The following is a 19,805-nucleotide window of genomic DNA, read 5'->3' on the forward strand; positions in this document are numbered from 1 at the left end:
ATAGAATTCGCGAGTCAATGTGCTAAACTTTTAACTGGAGAGTTCACTTACCAGAAGCGCATCTGCGCTCGCTCCCTGTGTATAGTCTTTGAAGTTCCTTGACCAGTTAACTCGTCGTGCGCGCTGTAGAAGAATTCTCCAATGACGAGTTAACTCGTCATCCTTGATCAAACGATTACAGCGAACGAGGTTCGTTGGTTTATCGCCGGCTGGAAAAACGATACACTCGTTGTAACTGCATGTTACGTCCGGAAATGTTTTATTCTTGTGGAGACCGAGAGCCGGGCACGATGGCCGCATAAAAATTCATTTTTACTCACCTTTAGCGCGGCGTTGATACGTGAAAATATATTTCCGCGGGAAATCTCGTCTCTCAAACGGTTTCTCGTAATAAAAACAGATACGTGGCGTGTCTTCGTGAAAAAACGAGTCGCGAACGCCCTAGTTTGATATTCCTTTTTTTTTTTTTGTTTCTAACGCACTTTCGTCGTGCATACGCGCGCGCCCTATAAAATTTTACAGATGGAATTAAGTGGAACGAGAAATCGGACAGCCTCGCGAGTTTTCGTTACTCGTACGTGAAACGATAAAAACTAGAATTCGGGGTTATGGTTGAATCATGTTGTATTTCGTTTCTCGTCACGTTTGGAAAGTTTAGTTGGTTTACTTTTTGAGAAATGTTCCATTCGAAGCGAGACCAAGTATTCCGTATTTAACACGTTTTACGTTAACGACCTTATCCTTATCCGATTTTTATGCCGGGAAAAATATGATTGGTTATGATTTTTCACTTTTATATAGAAACTAAAAAGTCATAAGTCATAAAGAGATAAAACACAATGGCGCTGCGATAAGTTAACAAGAATGGAATTTAAAAGTTATAGAAAGATGCTTTCCCGGAGGACCATTAGGTATTTTCAATAATTTTTCCAGGTGTTTCTTCTCTTGTAAAACGATGCAGTTCGTCGTAATGTCTTTCCTCAGTATTATTCGTTCAATCGCGTTGATAAATATACAAATTTGCACAAATATCAGCAGCCTATCCATCACATCGTAACATCAAGTGATAAAAAAGGAACCAAAAAGCGTACGTGTATAGTTATTTGCAATAAGAGTTGGAATATGTTGGAAATACAAGGTAGAATATGGAAATTAAAAAAGCATTGTTTTAGGAAACAGTTATTGAATGTATTGCAGACATTTACGGTAATAAATATACATAAATGAAAGAAAGTCGGTTACACATATTACTGTGAATATCTATCAACTATATATACTTTTACATATATTTCAATACGCTTAACAACGTACAAAAAATATTTCTCTTTTCATTTCTACATTGCCAAACTGTATACGAACACTTTTGTCTCTGTATATCGTTGCGCATCGAATTTCCAAGTGGAGTATCTTCACAAATAGGTTAGATCGTTTCGAGGTCAGAATTGGGTGGCCACAACGCGTTTCCAGCTTATTAGTCGTGGCAGCTTTCGCTAGCAGGTTGCAGCGTTTATCCAGCGTAATGTAACGGGCGAAGGTATGAGCATGAAATTTCTAATTAGGAAACGAAAGAACGAGAGAAAGAGAGAGAAAGAGGAGGGGTGACTTCGAAACAGGTCGGGCCGAGTTCATCGAACCGGTTACAATAATTAGAAGGATTTTCGTAAGTGGTTGCGCGCGCGGGCGGACTCCAGATTTACCACTTACCGCATCGATAACGGGCCGAAGGGTGGTTTGAAGGGTCATCCGCTGAAAAATGCCGGTTTCACGACCAAATGCTCGCTGAAAAAGTGGGGTAATAATGGCCAGTCTTACTCTGCACAGAGCTCTCCCTATCGTGACTAGATTCCCTCGCGAGCCTCGAATAATATTTCTCATTTTCGCTTTACAGTCGCGGAACCGGGGAAAAAACTGTAACCATATTATTCCGCATCCCCGAGCTGTTGGCTATATATATGTCGGCTGTATTAGGGCAGAGAGGGGATAGATTGCAAAATTTCGGCGATTTCGATGATTTATCGTGAGCAGTTTCGAGCTTGCCTTACGCAGAATGCAAATTTTATGAGTGCTTTTTGGAACGAGGGGCGGTTGTTTGTTTTAACGCCGACGATTTATGGAAAATACATGACAAATGGCGGAAGAAAGGAAGACACCATCGAGTTTGTAACTTTATTATTATTAGGGGAAGATAGACAAAAGTGGCAGGCCATTGGTTCATTAATTCTTTTCAACCAAGTTGATCCTCTATTCTCTACGGATTTTAATTTATAACGATTACTACCGTGGTGGAGTGCATCGTAATACAATGCAAGAAATAATTTTCCTACGGACGATGATTCAAAGCGAAGCCGAGCATAAAAGGCAATTTGCAAGACAAGAAAACAAAACAGTAGTTTTCAAATTACTTAGAGTATATCAAATTATGGGACAATTTGTGAGCTTATGTAATTTCTTTCTTCATTCTCTCGTGCCGTTAATAATTGCCGCGAATTGTTAATGCGATTATAAACAATGAAATATAGAAGAAAAATGTTGAATGTTAATTTAAATGTTTTTGATGAAATAATTTTCGTTTACATTTCAATTTCAGTGTAGTCGTATTCGTTTATATGTATTTCAGATAAAAGTATAGTTAAATGTAGTTCTTGCAATTTAACTCGGGAAATATCATCTATTGTTGGACCTTCGCGTGTTTCATCGTCAAGATTAAAATCCTTTGGTCGAAATTTGTGATAGCAATTTTCCACTCTGTGCCACTGCTTTGGGTTTGAAAACACGGCAACAAATTTTCATCCACCTTTGTTGCAGATCTTTCCATCAGATACTCCCGGTAGTCCGTTACCAGCTATATTTGCTGACCAAATTCCTTTTTCAAATTCTTTTTCAAGATTATACTATCTTATTGTAATTCATATCTCCGCGGTGGAAAGCTGCATACATTTCTGGCTACGTAGGATTTATGGAAGTTTCTAAATAAACTCATGAATATGCAGGGGTAAACTAGTGACAGGATTTTCCTATTAACCCGAGAATAAATAGATGAATCGTTTCTAGATTCATTAATAATATTTTCCAAAGTTAAATATTTTATATTCTATCCAGTAGAAAAAATAATCGATGTTGCCAGTCTGGGCGTTTTTATTATTTTTAAAGGGATTGCCAAATTAAACAAACAGTTCGATTATTAATATTTTTAAGATCATTCATCTTTAAATCCACTTAGGTTCTCAAACAATTTGTAACAATTTACAGGTTGAATTTAGTCTATTCTTAAACCCTTAAAAATTTCCAAAAGTTCTACTTTCAATATAAAATTACGTATCCTAAATTATTTAAAAGAGAAAGAACCAAACTCCGTTATTTGTCAGAGTCCAAGATACTCTCTATCGTTCGAAAAAAATTAGGGTTGGACGTCAATTACGATCGTTAACTGAATAAAAAATTTCTCAAAATAGGACAAAAGTTGCGAATCATTTCCAAGCATTCGAAGACGTGGTTTCAAAGATTACGCGAGTTGCCCTGCAAAGACACCCATCCCTGTGGAACCCGGTGCTAACTGGCATTCAAGAGCCGCGAGCTTTTCTTAATTGGCCTTAATGATCGCACCCTCGAAAATGGGAAACGCTTGGCGCGTAATTCCCCGAATGTTTCCCCGCCCTTTTGCCTGTAACCCTCTGCTCGTTCCAGTTCCAGTTCGGTTTTTTTCCCACGGTTCCGACTGGCAGAAATTCTAAAGACACTTATTTCGTGAGCTTTGGGCCGCCTCTTCGTGTAACAATGACTGCACTTTGCGTCAAGGCCCGCGCGCCAACTTGACCCACTTGTCGCATTTTTTTTCTTCCTATTTATTTTTTAACCGGCAGCAAGCGCGCGTTCGCGCTCGCGATTGACACACGAACAGAGGAAGAACCCGGGAGTCGTTTGGCCATGCACGCGAAAAAATTTCCACCGGCTTTTCATTCGACCGTGGAACACTAACGACTCGCACTAACGGTGCAAAGTCGCTTTGGGACGAGTTTTCCACGTTATACGCGGAATCGCGCGTTAAATCGCGACGAGAGATGGTTACGAGCCTGTTTCTCATCCCCTTGTACCGCGATTCCATGGGACTCTTCAAGCAATTCAGACGGCAGAATGATAAATGATGTTTTGAGTGACAACAGCGGTGATGTTTTGTATTGAGAATACTGGATTAAAGATCACACTTCCAGTTTATACATCTACTTTTCCAATTTACTAATTATTAATTGAAATACAGATTTTTACGCATTTAGAGAGGGAATTCGAATGTGCAAAATTGCGCAGAATACGAATGTAAAGTATCTAGAGCTTAGTGCTTTTTGTAATATTTGATAGATAGAAGAATTCCCTGCCGAAGTTCTGTTTTCATAACTATGTCGTCAAAAACATGAATTTGCATAAAAATTCGTAGTTTACTAACTGTATTCGGAAATTGACAAGTTACAAGTTCCAGACTTCTTTCTTAATTTTTTAATTTTCATAATTATTGTTTTATACTATAATCGGATAATCGCGTGATGTATAAAATTAACTCGTAAAATTGGTCACATTTTACTGAAGTATTTATTTATATTAGTAGATAACCAGCGACTTGTAGAATTTTAATTTCGTTTCTTGTAGAATATTTCACCAGGGCCGTGAAATAAATAAAATAAATTATTCTAGGAAGTAAGGTATTCAACCTATTTCCTTTCTATCGTACTATTTCAACACTTACAGAAATTGAAGCTTGGAATTTTATTTTATTGGAAATTTGCTCGGATTTATTTGCTCGGATGACGGCAATTACGAATTGCTGCGGTTTGCAATGTTTAATCATTTATATTTCATGTAACAGAAAATGCCTCATTTTGCATTTGTACATTTTCATTCCATTGTTGTTTAAACTTTAAATAAACGATTATAATAGTTTGATCAGCGACTGTGAATGTAGAGTGCTCGATTATAAATATCAGGAGCAAGATATACAAGTTTTATTTGATTAAAATTGTTGAGGAGTTGGTAGAATATTTTCTGCTCGTTTCTGTTTAACTTCAACTGTAGATGGTGTAATTATACAAGGAAAAGTAGACTGTAAGAGTAGCAGAGGAACGAAGTTAATTCACGTTGTAAGTAATATGAAATATGTTTAAGCTGCTGTAATTTAAACGGCATGATCATACGAGCTGAAATAATCATAAAAATGTAGACCTAAAAGGGAGCCAGTTTGCCAGTTTCTGAGAAACTGTGAGTTTCGTTCGTGGTTTTAGAAAGTTTGCCGTGTATTCGACGAAACATAACCTTTCCACTCTCAGAGGGAATTTTTTATGAAAATGTAGACAGTTTAAAATCGATCCAAATACTTCTCTTTTCCCAATATTTCTGATACTCTAAAGAGAAGTCAAATAATCTGATAAGTTTATTTTTGCTAATTTCCTGACTTTGATGTCAGTTAACATAATAATTTTGAATTGAGAAGAAATTTGATAGGTTCGAAAATATAAGCCTTTTGAAAGCTTGTAACACGTCTATAATGTTGTGTAAGGAACGGATAATATTAATTTAATTGTTACGTTAGTTCAACTTAATTAGCTGATATCTATCTGCACAATTAACAGTCTTAACATTTTTAACATGTTCAAGAAACTGGCAAAAACTTACGTATCATGTTCTCTAACACTCTAATCATCATTTACACATTTACAGCTTTGCTTATAAATAATTTCCTCTCGCTGGACAAATTTCCATTAATCGCGTGATTTTTCATCTTTTTCATTATCGAAATAATAATCATTCGATGATTATCCGGAATAACTTTTACTTAGTAGCACCGACTAATCTATAAATCACCCCCTTAACAAATCCCCTCTTAACAAACAAGAAACTTAATAGCTACAGACGACGCAACTTTTGTTCTTTCATTCGTTCCCGTCACACGAACCAGTGAAAAATCTTAGCGCAACTAGCAGCAGACACAAGCTGGTCCACTGTCCGCCAAAAACCAGGACGGTGTAAGAAACACGGGCTGACATAAAACTCTGGCCAATAAAACACTGGCATCAAGAGCACCGGGCAAAAATACCAAAGTTGCCGCAGTTTTTCGCGCTAATTCGCGCTTCAACGCTTTTTGCTTAGGCGCGAACCTTCAAGAACTTTTATCGGGATAAGAACTTGCGATCCTAGCTTGGGTAAGCTTCTCTAGAACCTAATGCCAGCTACGATATTTTGAATTAGAAGCGCACTTTTGTTATTTTCCATTTGTCAATCTTCCTTATAACACGAGCACTAACAACAGCCACTTAATTGTAAGATACGTACCTAATTAAATGATATAAAATATGCTTATGAAAAAGGTTATAAAATATCAGATCGAGTCTCTCAGAGGACGAACAGATTTACTTAGAATTTGACATCTTAAATGACAATTGATTTATTTTCATGAATTTATTTGTTGCAAAGAGATGATATGAAAAATTGCGAATTCCAAGGTGAATTTTTGACGAATAATATTTGTAATTATCGTTTTCTGCTACGTCTCAATGTAATGGCTTTAATCAGCATAGTTTCTGAAAGACTCAATTGTAAATCGTGGTCGAAAATTCAATTTTTTGATATATTGTAAAAGAATATAAAAATACTTGAGATTTAAACACCCGATGTATTTGTTTTAAACCTTCACCATGTTCCTCTATTCAATTTTTAGAGACATGTTGAATAATTACGCAATTATATACAGTCCCGATACAATAGTACACAAATGGAACAAAACTTGTTACAATTTCTATCTTAGAATTCAGAATTGATTCTGATTGATCGAAGTAACAGTAAGAATGACTTAAACTCGTTGCCACGTATTTAACAAATCGAATAACTAACTGTAGGAAAAATTGGATTTTCCTGAATTACCATGATACTGTACGTAACAGCATTTTCAATCACGTGGTCGAGCCACGACTATCCGTTTAAGTTTCAACATAAATACGTGGAGGTGTCGCGACGCACTCTGGAAGCGGCGTGTCTCGTTTCGTTACGGTGGTGGTACGAGCCGGAAATTAAATGCAGATACCTCGATGCTCATTTCCAGTTTCGCAGTTAACAGCTAGTTTATCAACCGGCTCCCACTGCTCGCGACGAAACTATTTCAAACGTCGAATTGCTGGCGCGGTTCTGTCGATTATTATTGCCGGCGTGGCTGTGTAGAATCTATGGCTTGTTTTCAGGTTAATTCGAAGCACGTGATTCTTTCGTCGGTGATCGATCATGAGGAAGGTGATTGGATATTTGATATGAACCCATATTAATGAGAAGAAAATGATAAAATGATGAAAATTCCTCGGAGATAGTCGAATGATTAAAATTCATCAAAAGTTCATTCATCATGAATTTCGTTGTTCGCTTTTCCTTCATAATGGATATAATTTCAATCATTGCGGTATAGCGAATCTTCTTTTAAATCTCTGACGTTCCAAATTAAGTATAAATATTTCTTATTCATAAATTCATCTATACATTAATAAATCCTCACTCTTGGTTCGTTCGACGAATATTCCATCACCACTGCGATAGTTTTCTCGGTATATGCAAAAACCGGTACAATTTTCCAATGCACACGCCTGATCAAAAGAGTTTGTACGGTTACTATATTTATTGGTTAAATTGGACAAAATTTACCTGCGTGATAAAAATACATTGTTAGGAAGAAACAAGTAAGTAAATATTTAACTTGATACTTTCTGGGGTAAAAATACGCAACTAATACAATAACATATTCTATAAAAAATATTCTGTGCGATTTATCACATCAGATAATCTGCACCAAAGCAAATAATCTACATCGAATCTATTAAATATACAGAATATCATAAGATCTTTTCGAAAGAAATCTATAATTAATCTTGCAATTGTTCAAACTAACCGTCATATTGATCGCCTCTAATTAAACCTGAAATTTAGACGAAAATTATACTCCGATCTCAACCTCATCTCAGAAATCGTACATTAATCTCAAAACCAACGTGTAGTATCTTGAAAAATCATCTCTCTGTCTGCCCTCTTAAATAAACTTTGAATTTCCCAGCGAGTGGAAATTTCGAGAGATTAGCATATTCAAATTCTCCAATAATTTGACTCCGGTGCTGCGATGACCTTGTCAGAAATTGCACTCCGTGATTACAGATATACACGCCGCTGGCAATCAGAGACGACTAATTATGTATGTTGCACCGAGCCAAAGTTCGTCGTTGTGCCTTTCCACGGTTAAACCGGATGCTTCTCATATATCCCTGTAATCGATCTTCCGTCTTCATGCCTACGTAATTAACACGGATAATTCCGTGTGTCAATAATGCATTGGTCGGTTTACTTATAATGAACGACTAATCGAGGCTAATATTATGTGGGGACGTAATTAGGTGCACAGTACGAAACGGAACGTGTACGTTGCCTACCGATTATCAATATTGATACACGGACGTGGTAGCCTCATGGTCCTGAGGCGGACTGCAAATATAATTTGACAATATAATAATAATAATAATATAATGATAATTTTGACAAATGTTTTCCATCGATCAAACAGTATAGTTATCGTCAATGACTATATCGAAGAATATAAAAGAGCTCGATTTTTTCAGAAATTTGTTCGCTGTTACAATTCATTCGCTGACCTACTCTGTCACCGAGGACAAAAATAAGCAGCCAGATAGTGGAAATAGGTTTCAATAAAATTTCGGTAAATATGGCTCGTTTACAGAAATGTGAATAATAATTTCAATTATTTATTAAGTAACCTTTATGTATCATAAGTGTAGTATCGGGGAAAGGGCCTAAGAAATATCTAGTGAACCATAAACAATGTCCCAAAGGCCGAGGCGCCGATGGGGGCCCATCAATGTGTCGTCGGTCCTTCAATTGAATAGTTTCGTAGAAAAGGTCTACGTGACCCTGGCCATGAGCGGTTGCGGAACATGTGCGTGGGGGGTCTAAGAAAAGACAAGAGGGATGCGAAGGCAGAGGCAGTAGTTGGTTGTTAGTTGGGAAGTCGGAGAGTGTCAATCGAGAAGTCGGAGAGTGCGAGTTGCGTTGTCGATATAGTGTTGCTAGAGTTGTCGAGAGAGTGTAGTCCGCGTTAGAGAGAACGTTGGATCCGTTGTGGCGATAATTGTCTAAATTGTAGCACGTTATTGCGATTAGTTCATGTTAAACTACCATCGTCTTTCTGTCTATATCTATACAATCTATTCATTATAAATAAATTACAAATATCAGGATATAATTGCAATATATTCCATAGACGATATTACATAAGGTATACCGAGTGTACGAAAAGATCGGGACGAAACTTATACACATGTTTATGACGTCAAGCAGGTAAAAGAAGTTCGTATAAACTTATGTTCGAAGAGTTATAAGCGTTCAAAGATTTTCGGGGAAGTTGTTCTTGGTTTCTGAAAATATGATAGAAACAGGAGATCAGCTGCATTCATGTATTCATGCATTCACTATTATTTTTACAACGTCAGGAATATTCGAAAGGATTCGACAATCATTAATTCGACGAATGGAAATCTGCATTCTCGCAAAAGGCAGAAATTTCAAACATTTATTGTAATTGGCGAAACAGTTAATACAAATCTTTGGACGCTTGTAACTCTTCAATGAAACACTTTCGGACACAAATTTGTATGAACTACTTTGACTTCGTTACTCCACTCGACTTCCTTAACACGTAGCGTAAGTTTTGTCCCGATCTCATCGGCAACCTGTATAATAAATGAAATATAAGTACGTAATACTAGTTACAGTTCGATTAAATTTCATTCAGAACTGCTTCCACTATTTGTCCGTTTATTTTTTTACCCAACTGTATGTCTTGGACTCTGCCGAGTTGCAAATATACACTGTTGTTGTTAATTCATGGTACAATTGCAGTCAGACAGATTGCATGGCTGAAAGTAGAATTAAAATGAAGAATAAGTTGAGAATTACGTTGAAATAACGAAGTACAGCGAGAATAACAATTACGTTGGAGGTTTAATTTTTCAGAAGGTCAAATTTGAAAATGCATAAAGTACGTGTATACTAAGCACTATTTTTTCTATTTTTTTCCTATTTTTTCCAAAACGGGGTCTTAAGCGAAAAGTCCTTACTCTACATTTTCGACTTATTTTCGCGTGTAGAATAATCTGGTGTCAATTTTCTACTACTGTGTAGCCGGGATTAGACAAATTAAAACCGGAGGGGCAAATGCAAGGAACACTAAAAATTATAACATTCTCGCAATAAATTCTCAGTATACGAACATCCAACGCCAATATGTATGCAAATTCGAAAGGGAACTCCGTGGCTGCTGTTTTAATATAAAATTCCCCCAGAAAAAAGCTCGTACCGTGTGGAATACTACACGCAGAGAGTTTCCACTATCATGGATTCACTGGATTTTTAAAACTTGAACAATATATGTAAATATAATTGATACGAGCTGAAATTCCCAAGCTACTGCGAACGACTGTAAAATCTTTTGTCATGATGATCATTCTTTTTAACGCGCTTTCGTGGTTCGTCGAACCTTCTATTTCAAACTCTGTGATGTTTCCAAATATTAGAAAGAAACAATATCGCGAAATACTTGTTAAGTCGCTTCGCAAACAACGAATTATTTGATTGTTCTAAATTGTAAAATTAGAAAAGAGGAGACCTACACCAACCTGTAACTTGTAAATTCGCTGATATCGTTAGCTGGAAAATTATTACAGAAAAGTGTTCCGATAATTTTATCAAATTTACAAGTGATACGAAGTGAGTTATGAATTTTTATCGCACGATCAACTTTTACAATTTTATCGTATACTATAGTTATTAAGCACATAATTGACAAGAAGGCAACGGCGAGAAAAAAGCGGGAAATGCCTAAATAAAAAAGAATTGTTAAAGAAATTGGCAATCAGGCTAACTACATCACGCGGAATAAAGTCGGTGTTCCTCTAGTTAAAAGTAATGCTGTATCGGTTTAATCCGCTTGGAAAGCATCGATCGAATGTTTTCGAGGTCGATGCACGACTCTCGAACGAAGAGAACCCGTGAAATATTGCCAAGGCAACGTTCCGTTGCTTTCTCATAAACCACAGCTCTTCTTTCCGATTAATGGACGATTAAATTAAAATCGAGAATTTATCGAAATCCGCACGGGTTACGTTTCGATAGGATAATTTATATTTCGCGTGTACAGAGAAAAGCCATGAAAATCGCGCGATTATTCTCTCTGTTGAAAGAACTGGTACGAGAGAAACAAAAATCCACACGTAGTTTCTCTTTGTTCCCTCGAATATTTTGCATTTTAATGCACGAAAATAGAGAAAGGAAATGATGGTTAGGGAAATGGAAAATATTTTGCTACGTTGGTATGGATCGGTCGCCGAGTGAAAATATTCTCACTTATCCGATAATAATTTCCCTTGATTTTCCGTGCATTCGGTTTTGTAATTAATTACCACATGTCGTTATTAATTTATCGGCTATTTACTCGGAGTGTTAATGAATTTCGTCTAAAATTCCATCCAGATAAAATCGTAATGGGTCGTAGAATGGAGTAATTAACAAAAAGAACTTGCATCAAATTTGTAATATTCATACTAAATGAAATGTTTCATGAAAATTATCATTAGTCTACAGTTTGATGCATGGAAATATTTGACCAGTCGATTATCGCTTGTATTAATTATATTATATCCATTATAGAAAAACACGCATAATGTATTCACAGCTATTCAAATACTTTCGTTGGCATCTGTACGTCATTTTATTTTTATTATCTAGTTTTAACTATATAATTTGTATGTATTACTCGGAAAACAGTTTTCTAACACTTTGTAACACTGTCGATGGATCGAGAAACTGACTGAAATATCATGGATCATCGAAAAACTTCGTGATGGCGTGATCTTCCTGAAAAAAAATGAACGATGGACATAATTCTAAGTGCAAGGGAATTGTGTAACGCGTTTTTCGACTACAAAGCAGAGAATTTACCGGGAAACTCGATGACTGACCGCCAATTTCCTTCCGCTTTCTGCTCCCTGTTCCCAATTCTCCCACATTCTCGCTGGAAAAAGTCAGCTTCGCATTGCTCACACCTCGTTTCCACGGCCGGATATTAGAGTTTTATTGTCACGGGACACAATTATGTCTCCTCTGTCTATCATTCTCTTTTCTCTTCTTTACGAGCGGAATTCATCTTTGTCAGTCGCTAGAATCACAAATTGTCAGCGACGTTAACTTCAAAGGTTCGATGACTTTTCAGATAAATTCAACTTCTTTCTTAAATAAGAATTACTTTTTAGTATAATTTTTGTGATATATTCGTACCACTATTTTACAAGAAGAAAGAGAAATGATAATTTCCTTTTTTGTAGATTTTGAAAATGGCTCCTTGTAATCAGGAAGCGCAGAATGAGGGATGGAATTGTTGAAAACGAACTTACATCACTTTCAAAATAAGCGATTCATCAATTAATATATTTACTCTAAAGACATACTGACTAATTATTCCAACGCCCATCGTAGATTTTATGTAACAGCAGGAATAGAATTTTCTCAAAGTTGTTCAAAATTATTGAACTTACTTCAAAATTATTGTACAAGAAATATAGGAATATTCGTATAGAAAAATTCAAAACATTAAACCTTCGAGAATTAAAGTCGGCTAAATGAGAGTCCTTTTAATTAACTTAACAGGAACAGAAACATAACGATATGGTTCTCATTAGCGCTTAGTTTATTCAAGAAATTTCATCTCTCTATCTTCATTGTACCGATATAAATATTAAAATTCCACGAATTTATAATATCCTATATATAATTAAAATGAAAACGATTAAAATTAAAATCATCCTTGTGTTTCTTTCTAGATCTTGAAACAAAATTAGTGAAATTCAGATGGAATAAGTGCTCAGGTAGAGAAATGTATCTTTCCTAATTTATTAATAGAACCCTTTGTTCATCGAAACGAGGTGAATATTCAAAGAAAAGTGCACGTACGAAGACGACAGGCCATTTCTCTGGGTCTTCGAGGTAGCAGGTGCCGGCTCGCGTCTTGCTTTTTCTTTTCCCTCGACATGCTTTCCAGCAGTTTATCCTGAGGCTCAACCATTGCACGCGTTCCTCTCCGTGCTACACGTTAGAGGGTCAATCTTATGCAATCTGTTGCCGTGGTAATTAAACATCATGATTTTTTAATGAAACTGTAGCGAACGCGACGCCACGATTTTAAATCTTCCTCTGTGAGTTATCATACTAAAAAAGTTCCGCCGCTGAATCGTACACTTTTTTTAACGCAGTTTTCTTCTCTGCTATATTACCTTTCGCTTTTTATCCTGGCTAAATATAAAAGCGTAAGATCTAGTTCAGAAGATATCTTATTGTTGGAATTTTATTTGTTAATAGGAATTTTAATAATACATTTTAACTAAAACAAACTTTATCATCTTGAAACTTTATGGCCATAGAATATTAAAATTTAGTAAAAAAAAAAAAAAAATACCTCGAAAAAAGGTTTTCCATGTTTCCCTCGTGAACTAATGTACCTTCGTGTCCTTTTATTTTTTATTGTGCCTTTAAAACAGCGTAATTTTGTGCTGAATATTTGAACGCGGAAAATACTTGTAACAATTGATACAACTCGCCCATTGTTCGAAAATGGTTCGAAACGATTCAAAGGTATTAAATGATTCTCGTGTCTGATAGAGCTCGCTAGTCTAACGTAATTGCGTTGTAAAGCTTTCAGTGTTTGATACCTGGCTTAAGTCGCATGCATAGATTGTGGCGTATGTATAGGCGCGAGACAGGAGTCGCACAGAAGTCCCTACAAATTGTGAACAAATGTTGGACGTGTTAACGAGCGGAATCGAAGGAGCGTAATTTTGTTGGATAAATATCTGAAGGAAGTCAAAGTAATTCGATCGCGTAAAGCCGATGATTATATCGTAACCTCGAATGTCGTTAAATTTTAGTCCAAGTTCCGTTGAATTACAACGAGGATTTAAAGACACGAACGTGCACGATATGTTACAACTCCAAAATAAAATGCACACGTTACATTAAAACCTTTGATCGTGACAGATATAACAAAAGGTATGAGAAAGATATTGTTAGAATTATTTTCTACGAAATATCGTTAGAATTATAGTCTAAAAAATATTGTGAAAATTATTCTCTATTATATCTTTCTCTCTGTATATATACATATAAAATACTTCATTGACATTATAAAACAAATACATCGCGCTACCTCTTGTATTGAGATCTTCACAAACTTCAGTACAGCATCTTTCAAAGATATTAATTAAAACCTTCAATGACAACAGACACAATTCTTCAATCTATATTAAAAAAGATTAATATCATTCGAAAGCAAAAACAAAAATCTGATAATTCTTTCGAAACTGGATCGCTCGTGATATTACACATTCATGCTTCAAAAATGTAAAGGAGGAGATAGAAAGAAGAAAAAGAATGAACAATGATTCTCAAAATGTAGATTTGTATTACAAAATGTAAATATCCTCCAGAAGGAAAAAGGAAATCTCGCAATCCCTTCCAAACAATATCGTTCGTATTACTAAGAACCCACACTTCTGAAACAAAAAAAAAAAAAAAAAAGAAAAGAAACAAGATATAAGATTTAGGTTTAGAAAATAAAGAAATACCTTCAATAATCCTCAATAAGAATCGCCTAAAAGATAGTCAACCTCTGCACGTGACTTGTAATTGATTCCAAGCTACCCTCGAAGCATCCTGTCACTTTCTAAACCTACTCAGCGCACAGTCCCGGTTATTGGACTTTCATAGGCGGCGTGGTCGATTGTTGTGGAAGCTGGCCAGCGCCCACGTAACCGGGGAATCCCGTAAAAGAATGCCGGGACACGAAACCGACGAGTCATGAATAGATGAGAAGCAGATAAAATTGAAAAGTTTGCCACGTTTCCATAGGGATCCTGTACACAAGCTTGTGGCCAGGAGTTGCCACTTTCGGCTACTTGTAGCCGGCTGGACAGGGCTTATAGTTTCTCTTCTTCTTTGCCGCTGCGGGATTACGTCGCCGAGTTCATAACCGGTGCACATTCAACCACGGAAACGTTTCACCGTCCTCACCGCGATTTCCGATCTGCACCCGTGGAGAAAGAGGCTCTTTAGCCGCTCTCGCGGCCGCCTCATCCCATCCAGTTTTAATCATTTCCACGCGATCCTTTCTGAAAGAAACGAGATACCGCTGCCACCGGGAGTCTAGCTGCGCTAAAATTCGGTCTTCACCTGTGGGTCGATTTTAAAGCGGCAGTCTTCCAAGGCATCGTGTTTTATGGAAAGAGACTCTGTTTGAATTTGGTTAGCGAGAGCATTGAATGTGTTAGAATTGAAATTTTATTATGAGGAAGGTATTCAGTGGTCTTTCTTGTATTCTCAATGATTTCTTTTTATCGTTTTCTAGCGTCCTTAACAAATTTTTCATGAATTTCTCCTTTATAGGGTGTGACGAATAGATTTGAATGGCCATGATGTACTTTGCTGAGCAATTTTAATCTATAGTTGTCATCTATAGTCTCGTTCACTTAATATTCATAAATAATAATGTACATAATAATGTAATATAGTGATATAAATGTTATTTCGCTCGGTGATCTCGTACGATCTTTCTCTAGTGTTTTTAAAAAGATTTTTATAAGTTTCTGCTTTATAGTGTGACGAATAAATTTGAATGATCGTGGTGTATTTTCCTGAACAATTTTAATCTACAGCAATAATCTACAAACATTTAATGAAGTACAAAATATGTTTTTCCAATGTCCTTAGAAAATTGTTAATAAATTTTAACTGTACGGTGAGATACTGAAAAAAATTTGAATAGTCATGACGTACCTCTTTGAACAATTTTGATCTACAATCGTAAGCTACAATCATTCGATGAAATACGAAAGTTATTTCTTCTTCTGCCTATATCAAAGGCTTTTCATTATTATACAAAATCACGTATCAAGCTTTTTATATATCTATACTCATTCGAAAAATTCTCTGTTTTAATAATCCCATGAATTAAAATGCTTCTTAACTTAGCAACGTTCTAAATTAATGTCTACAGGCAATCATCGCCAGGGTCCGGCACAACCGGCACATCCACGGTTTCTTCGAGTGCCCCTGATGGAGAAAATGGCCAGAGCATCAGCTTGTACCCGGTGGGAAGCGTGGGTCCAACATCAACGAACCCGACAACTGCTGCGCCAATCACAACCACAGCAACGATATCCTTGGCCACCCCTGGACCCAGGACCCAAGAACCTGGGCCAAGTATCACAAGAAGCGTATCAGCACCCACTGCACCCAGGCCAGTCGTTCAGCTGGCCAGCACTTCCAGCAATCCTGGCACACAGAAACACAGGTTGAGGAGGACTATGAGTCGCACCGAGGCTATCAGGAAGTCAGTTTAATTTATTTAACATATTTCTCAATATATTCGCTATCAGTTTCACACGTGATCTCAAATTAATTTAGATTTAATTTTATGCCGATCTGATTAACCGTGCTTTCTATTAATTTCTTAATTTCATTATATAAGTACACAATTAATATTCAGTTTCCTGGAACTTGGCAAGTGGAACATGGAAGTTCGTTTATTGCACGAAGATGGTATAAGATGATTATAATCGTTTGCTTTTTGAAAACTGAATATTAATTGTGTACTTATGTAATGAAATTAAGAACTAATGAAATCGAAAACTTGCGTAAGTTCGTTTAGTGCAAGAGGGTGATAAAAAGAAGACTTCTAAGGGTTTAATATAACACTGTTCTGTTCAATTTATGGAGTTGATCAACGTGTCTCATATTCAATTCATTTTGATTAAAGTAACATAAACCGCAAGCAATTACTCTCTTATTCTCGATATATCGCCTATAATCGCTTTAACCATTATAATACTATATACATTATAATCGACAGCTGAAGTTATAAATTGAGTTTTATAATTTTCAAAAAAGATTGCTTTCTTTTGCAAAGATTTTGTATCAGTTATATACATTTCTAATATGTTATAACAATATATATATATTATATTACGAAATATATTCTATCAAATTCGCTATGATAGCAAACATCCAATTATTTAAGATTGAATTCAATTCTCGATCGACCATTACTTCAACGTAAATTTTATCAGAATTCCAAGTGATTTAATACATCCAATGTACCATCCACGTAGTAGTTCACAGACATTCTTACTGCATTAATCGAATTCGTGTGTAACGTTCGTTGTTCTCCTTTTTATTACGTGGTAGAAGAACGTGGATGGAACGCGCGGTGTAAATAGATTTTGTTGAACGAATAACTCGAACGGTGCTTTATTTTCTGTTTCAGCTACATCAGACGCGAAACAGCACAATTCTTCGGCGTGGACGAGGAGTCCGAGGCTGTGGAGAGACAAAGATGGTTGGATCGAAGACGAAGAATGGCATCGAGGAAATACGGTGCCCTTGTTCCGGAACACAGACCGCCGGATCCTGATATTACCAGGGACGTGCCAGATACTACCGAGGTGCCAGAAGTAAGTCAGCAGGTTATTAATACGTGAAAGTTGAAAAAACTTTGCAGAAGTTACGTCAGACATATACAAAGAAAAATAGTAGAAAAATAATATACCTGGAATGAAAATGAAAGGCTCCCAATATCGATTAAGTATTTTTATTCTACTCCTTGTCATTTAACGAGAAGAAGTAATACGATGTGAGTGAAAAGCGAATGTACACCTTGAAGACACGAGATTTTTTCAAAACCTCTTACACATACAGTGACTACGAAAGGTATTTGTACATCGTTAATATATCACAGCATTTGTATACTTATATTAAGTTTGATTAAGTATATCAAGTTTGATATCATTTTGTAATACTTTCGTACGACTACGAAAATTCAATACTATAAAAATTGAATGTGGAACTTGATAAGAAAGATCTCCATTGGAAAACAAGGATATGTACAGATTACTTTTCGTAGCCGCTACTGTATATCGCAATAATAATCGAAAAGTGATTGTAAAGAGTACGTAGTAAGTCAATATTATCCGAACTTCAATTTTCCCAATACGTGTGCTCATTTTTGTCTATATTTCGTTTATATTCGATCCATATACGTATTTCGCACAACGCGTCTCACTTGTGTATCGCTTGGCTGTCAAAAGAAGAAGAACGAAAGCCATTCCGGCGCCCGGCGGTTATGGCGCAATACATAATAACACGCCAGTAACGATGACAGGTGTCGCGATTAATCAATTTTCGCGTTTACTCTATGTGACATTTTTCGATAAATGCCACGAGCTCTTAAAATTCTAGTCTCCTTTTTCTAACATGCTGTATCTGTTTGATTTACAGTATTTATCTTTTTGTGATTTTCTTGTTATATACAAAGGTTTATAAATTTTCAGCCCAAATGAACATTGCAAATCCGAATATTCTTTCCCTTTCTTGTAATCCCTTTTTCGTACGTTCCTTAATCCTTCTTCTTGAAATAATGCTTCGTTTATATTAAAGAGAAGAAATCCCAATCTTTAGAACTACGTTAATGCATAATATCTTTAATGCAATTGAAATTTATCAAAGCGCATATTCAAGGAAAATTGACCAGAAGGCAAACAACTATTTTAATTTATATTATTTCTACTGCAACTGTCGCTAAAATTCATCAAAGGACCTATAAGCGTTTCGTGGTATATCCGATACTCATATACATAGAACTCAACGAAACATCGTCAAGCCGATGGTTAATTCGTCGTAGGCGCGTTTATCGGTATAAAATTATTTCCATTAAAAGTTTTTCGCGACGAAGGCACGACGTACTTGGTCAAATCGTGTAATCTAAAAGGAAACTCTGTTCACTTTTTGCGACGTACAATTTCTGGTGTTCTGCGAAGATAAGGAAGTTTCGTTCACGGTGCTCGCGAAACTGTGTCAACCGAAATATATCGAGCATATTTTTTCCTCGACACCAGATAAAAATACAGAGCGTCGCGAATTCTCTTTATCGAACGTACGAAGGGATATGGTATCGATCGCGTTCCCTCAAAGGAACCACTTTGTTCTTCCGTTTCGCTGATTTTCATTAATGAATTCGTTTAATTGTATTTAATTTCCTTAATGAAAAGCGGAGTTTCTCTTTACTTGCTCGCAGAATTTTAATTAACACGCTTCTTCATACCTTTATCCTTGGCTGGTCCTGTTAAAACCACTCGCGTAACTCTTTAGCGGATAACATTTCCTGTGAAAATAATAAGGGCTCTTTTATTTAGGGTGTTACATTGAGGAGATGGCAGCAACCAGTCAGACGAAAAGATTCTGTGGCCAGAATGACACTTTCGGGGCTTCATTACGTCGTCGAGGTGAGTTCTTTTTCATTTTCTTCATTACATTTTCCATCAATAATGGCAAACACACGCGAGAATATTCCAGTTCGAAATGGGCTAAAATTTTGAAACTCCCTCCATCCTTGCAAGTTTTATCCTGCTTTGCTACGGTGTCTTTTAGGAACGACTATAAATATACTGCCTTAATTTAAAAAATCTATATTTTATCTTAAATTATGCATCAACGAAATTCCTGCAAGAAAATCAATAACACGGGTGATTCGTGTGGTCATCGTGTAATATTGACAACTAATCAACCTTTTCTACATAGCAGAAAAAAAAGAAATGTCGAAAGAAATGGAGCGAGTTTTTTAAATTATGTTCTGTGCCTTTGTATATTCTTATATATTTTTGCTTATAAATCTTTTATAA

The 19,805-nt window shown here is 36.2% G+C and overlaps 1 protein-coding gene across 6 annotated transcripts in view; it reads left to right on the plus strand.

Moving 5' to 3' along the window:
• Nucleotides 1-19,805, plus strand: part of LOC122574545 (inactive rhomboid protein 1) — a 285,478-nt gene that overhangs the window by 231,091 nt on the left and 34,582 nt on the right. For all 6 annotated transcript variants that reach the window (XM_043742237.1, XM_043742238.1, XM_043742241.1 and 3 more), the window contains exons 5-7: nucleotides 16,127-16,462; nucleotides 17,396-17,582; nucleotides 19,320-19,409. In XM_043742237.1, coding sequence (XP_043598172.1) covers nucleotides 16,127-16,462; nucleotides 17,396-17,582; nucleotides 19,320-19,409 — 613 coding nt within the window. The remainder of the gene's footprint in view (nucleotides 1-16,126; nucleotides 16,463-17,395; nucleotides 17,583-19,319; nucleotides 19,410-19,805) is intronic.

Source organism: Bombus pyrosoma, linkage group LG14 (genome assembly GCF_014825855.1).
Source record: "Bombus pyrosoma isolate SC7728 linkage group LG14, ASM1482585v1, whole genome shotgun sequence".
In the NCBI taxonomy this organism is placed as follows: Eukaryota; Metazoa; Arthropoda; class Insecta; order Hymenoptera; family Apidae; genus Bombus; species Bombus pyrosoma.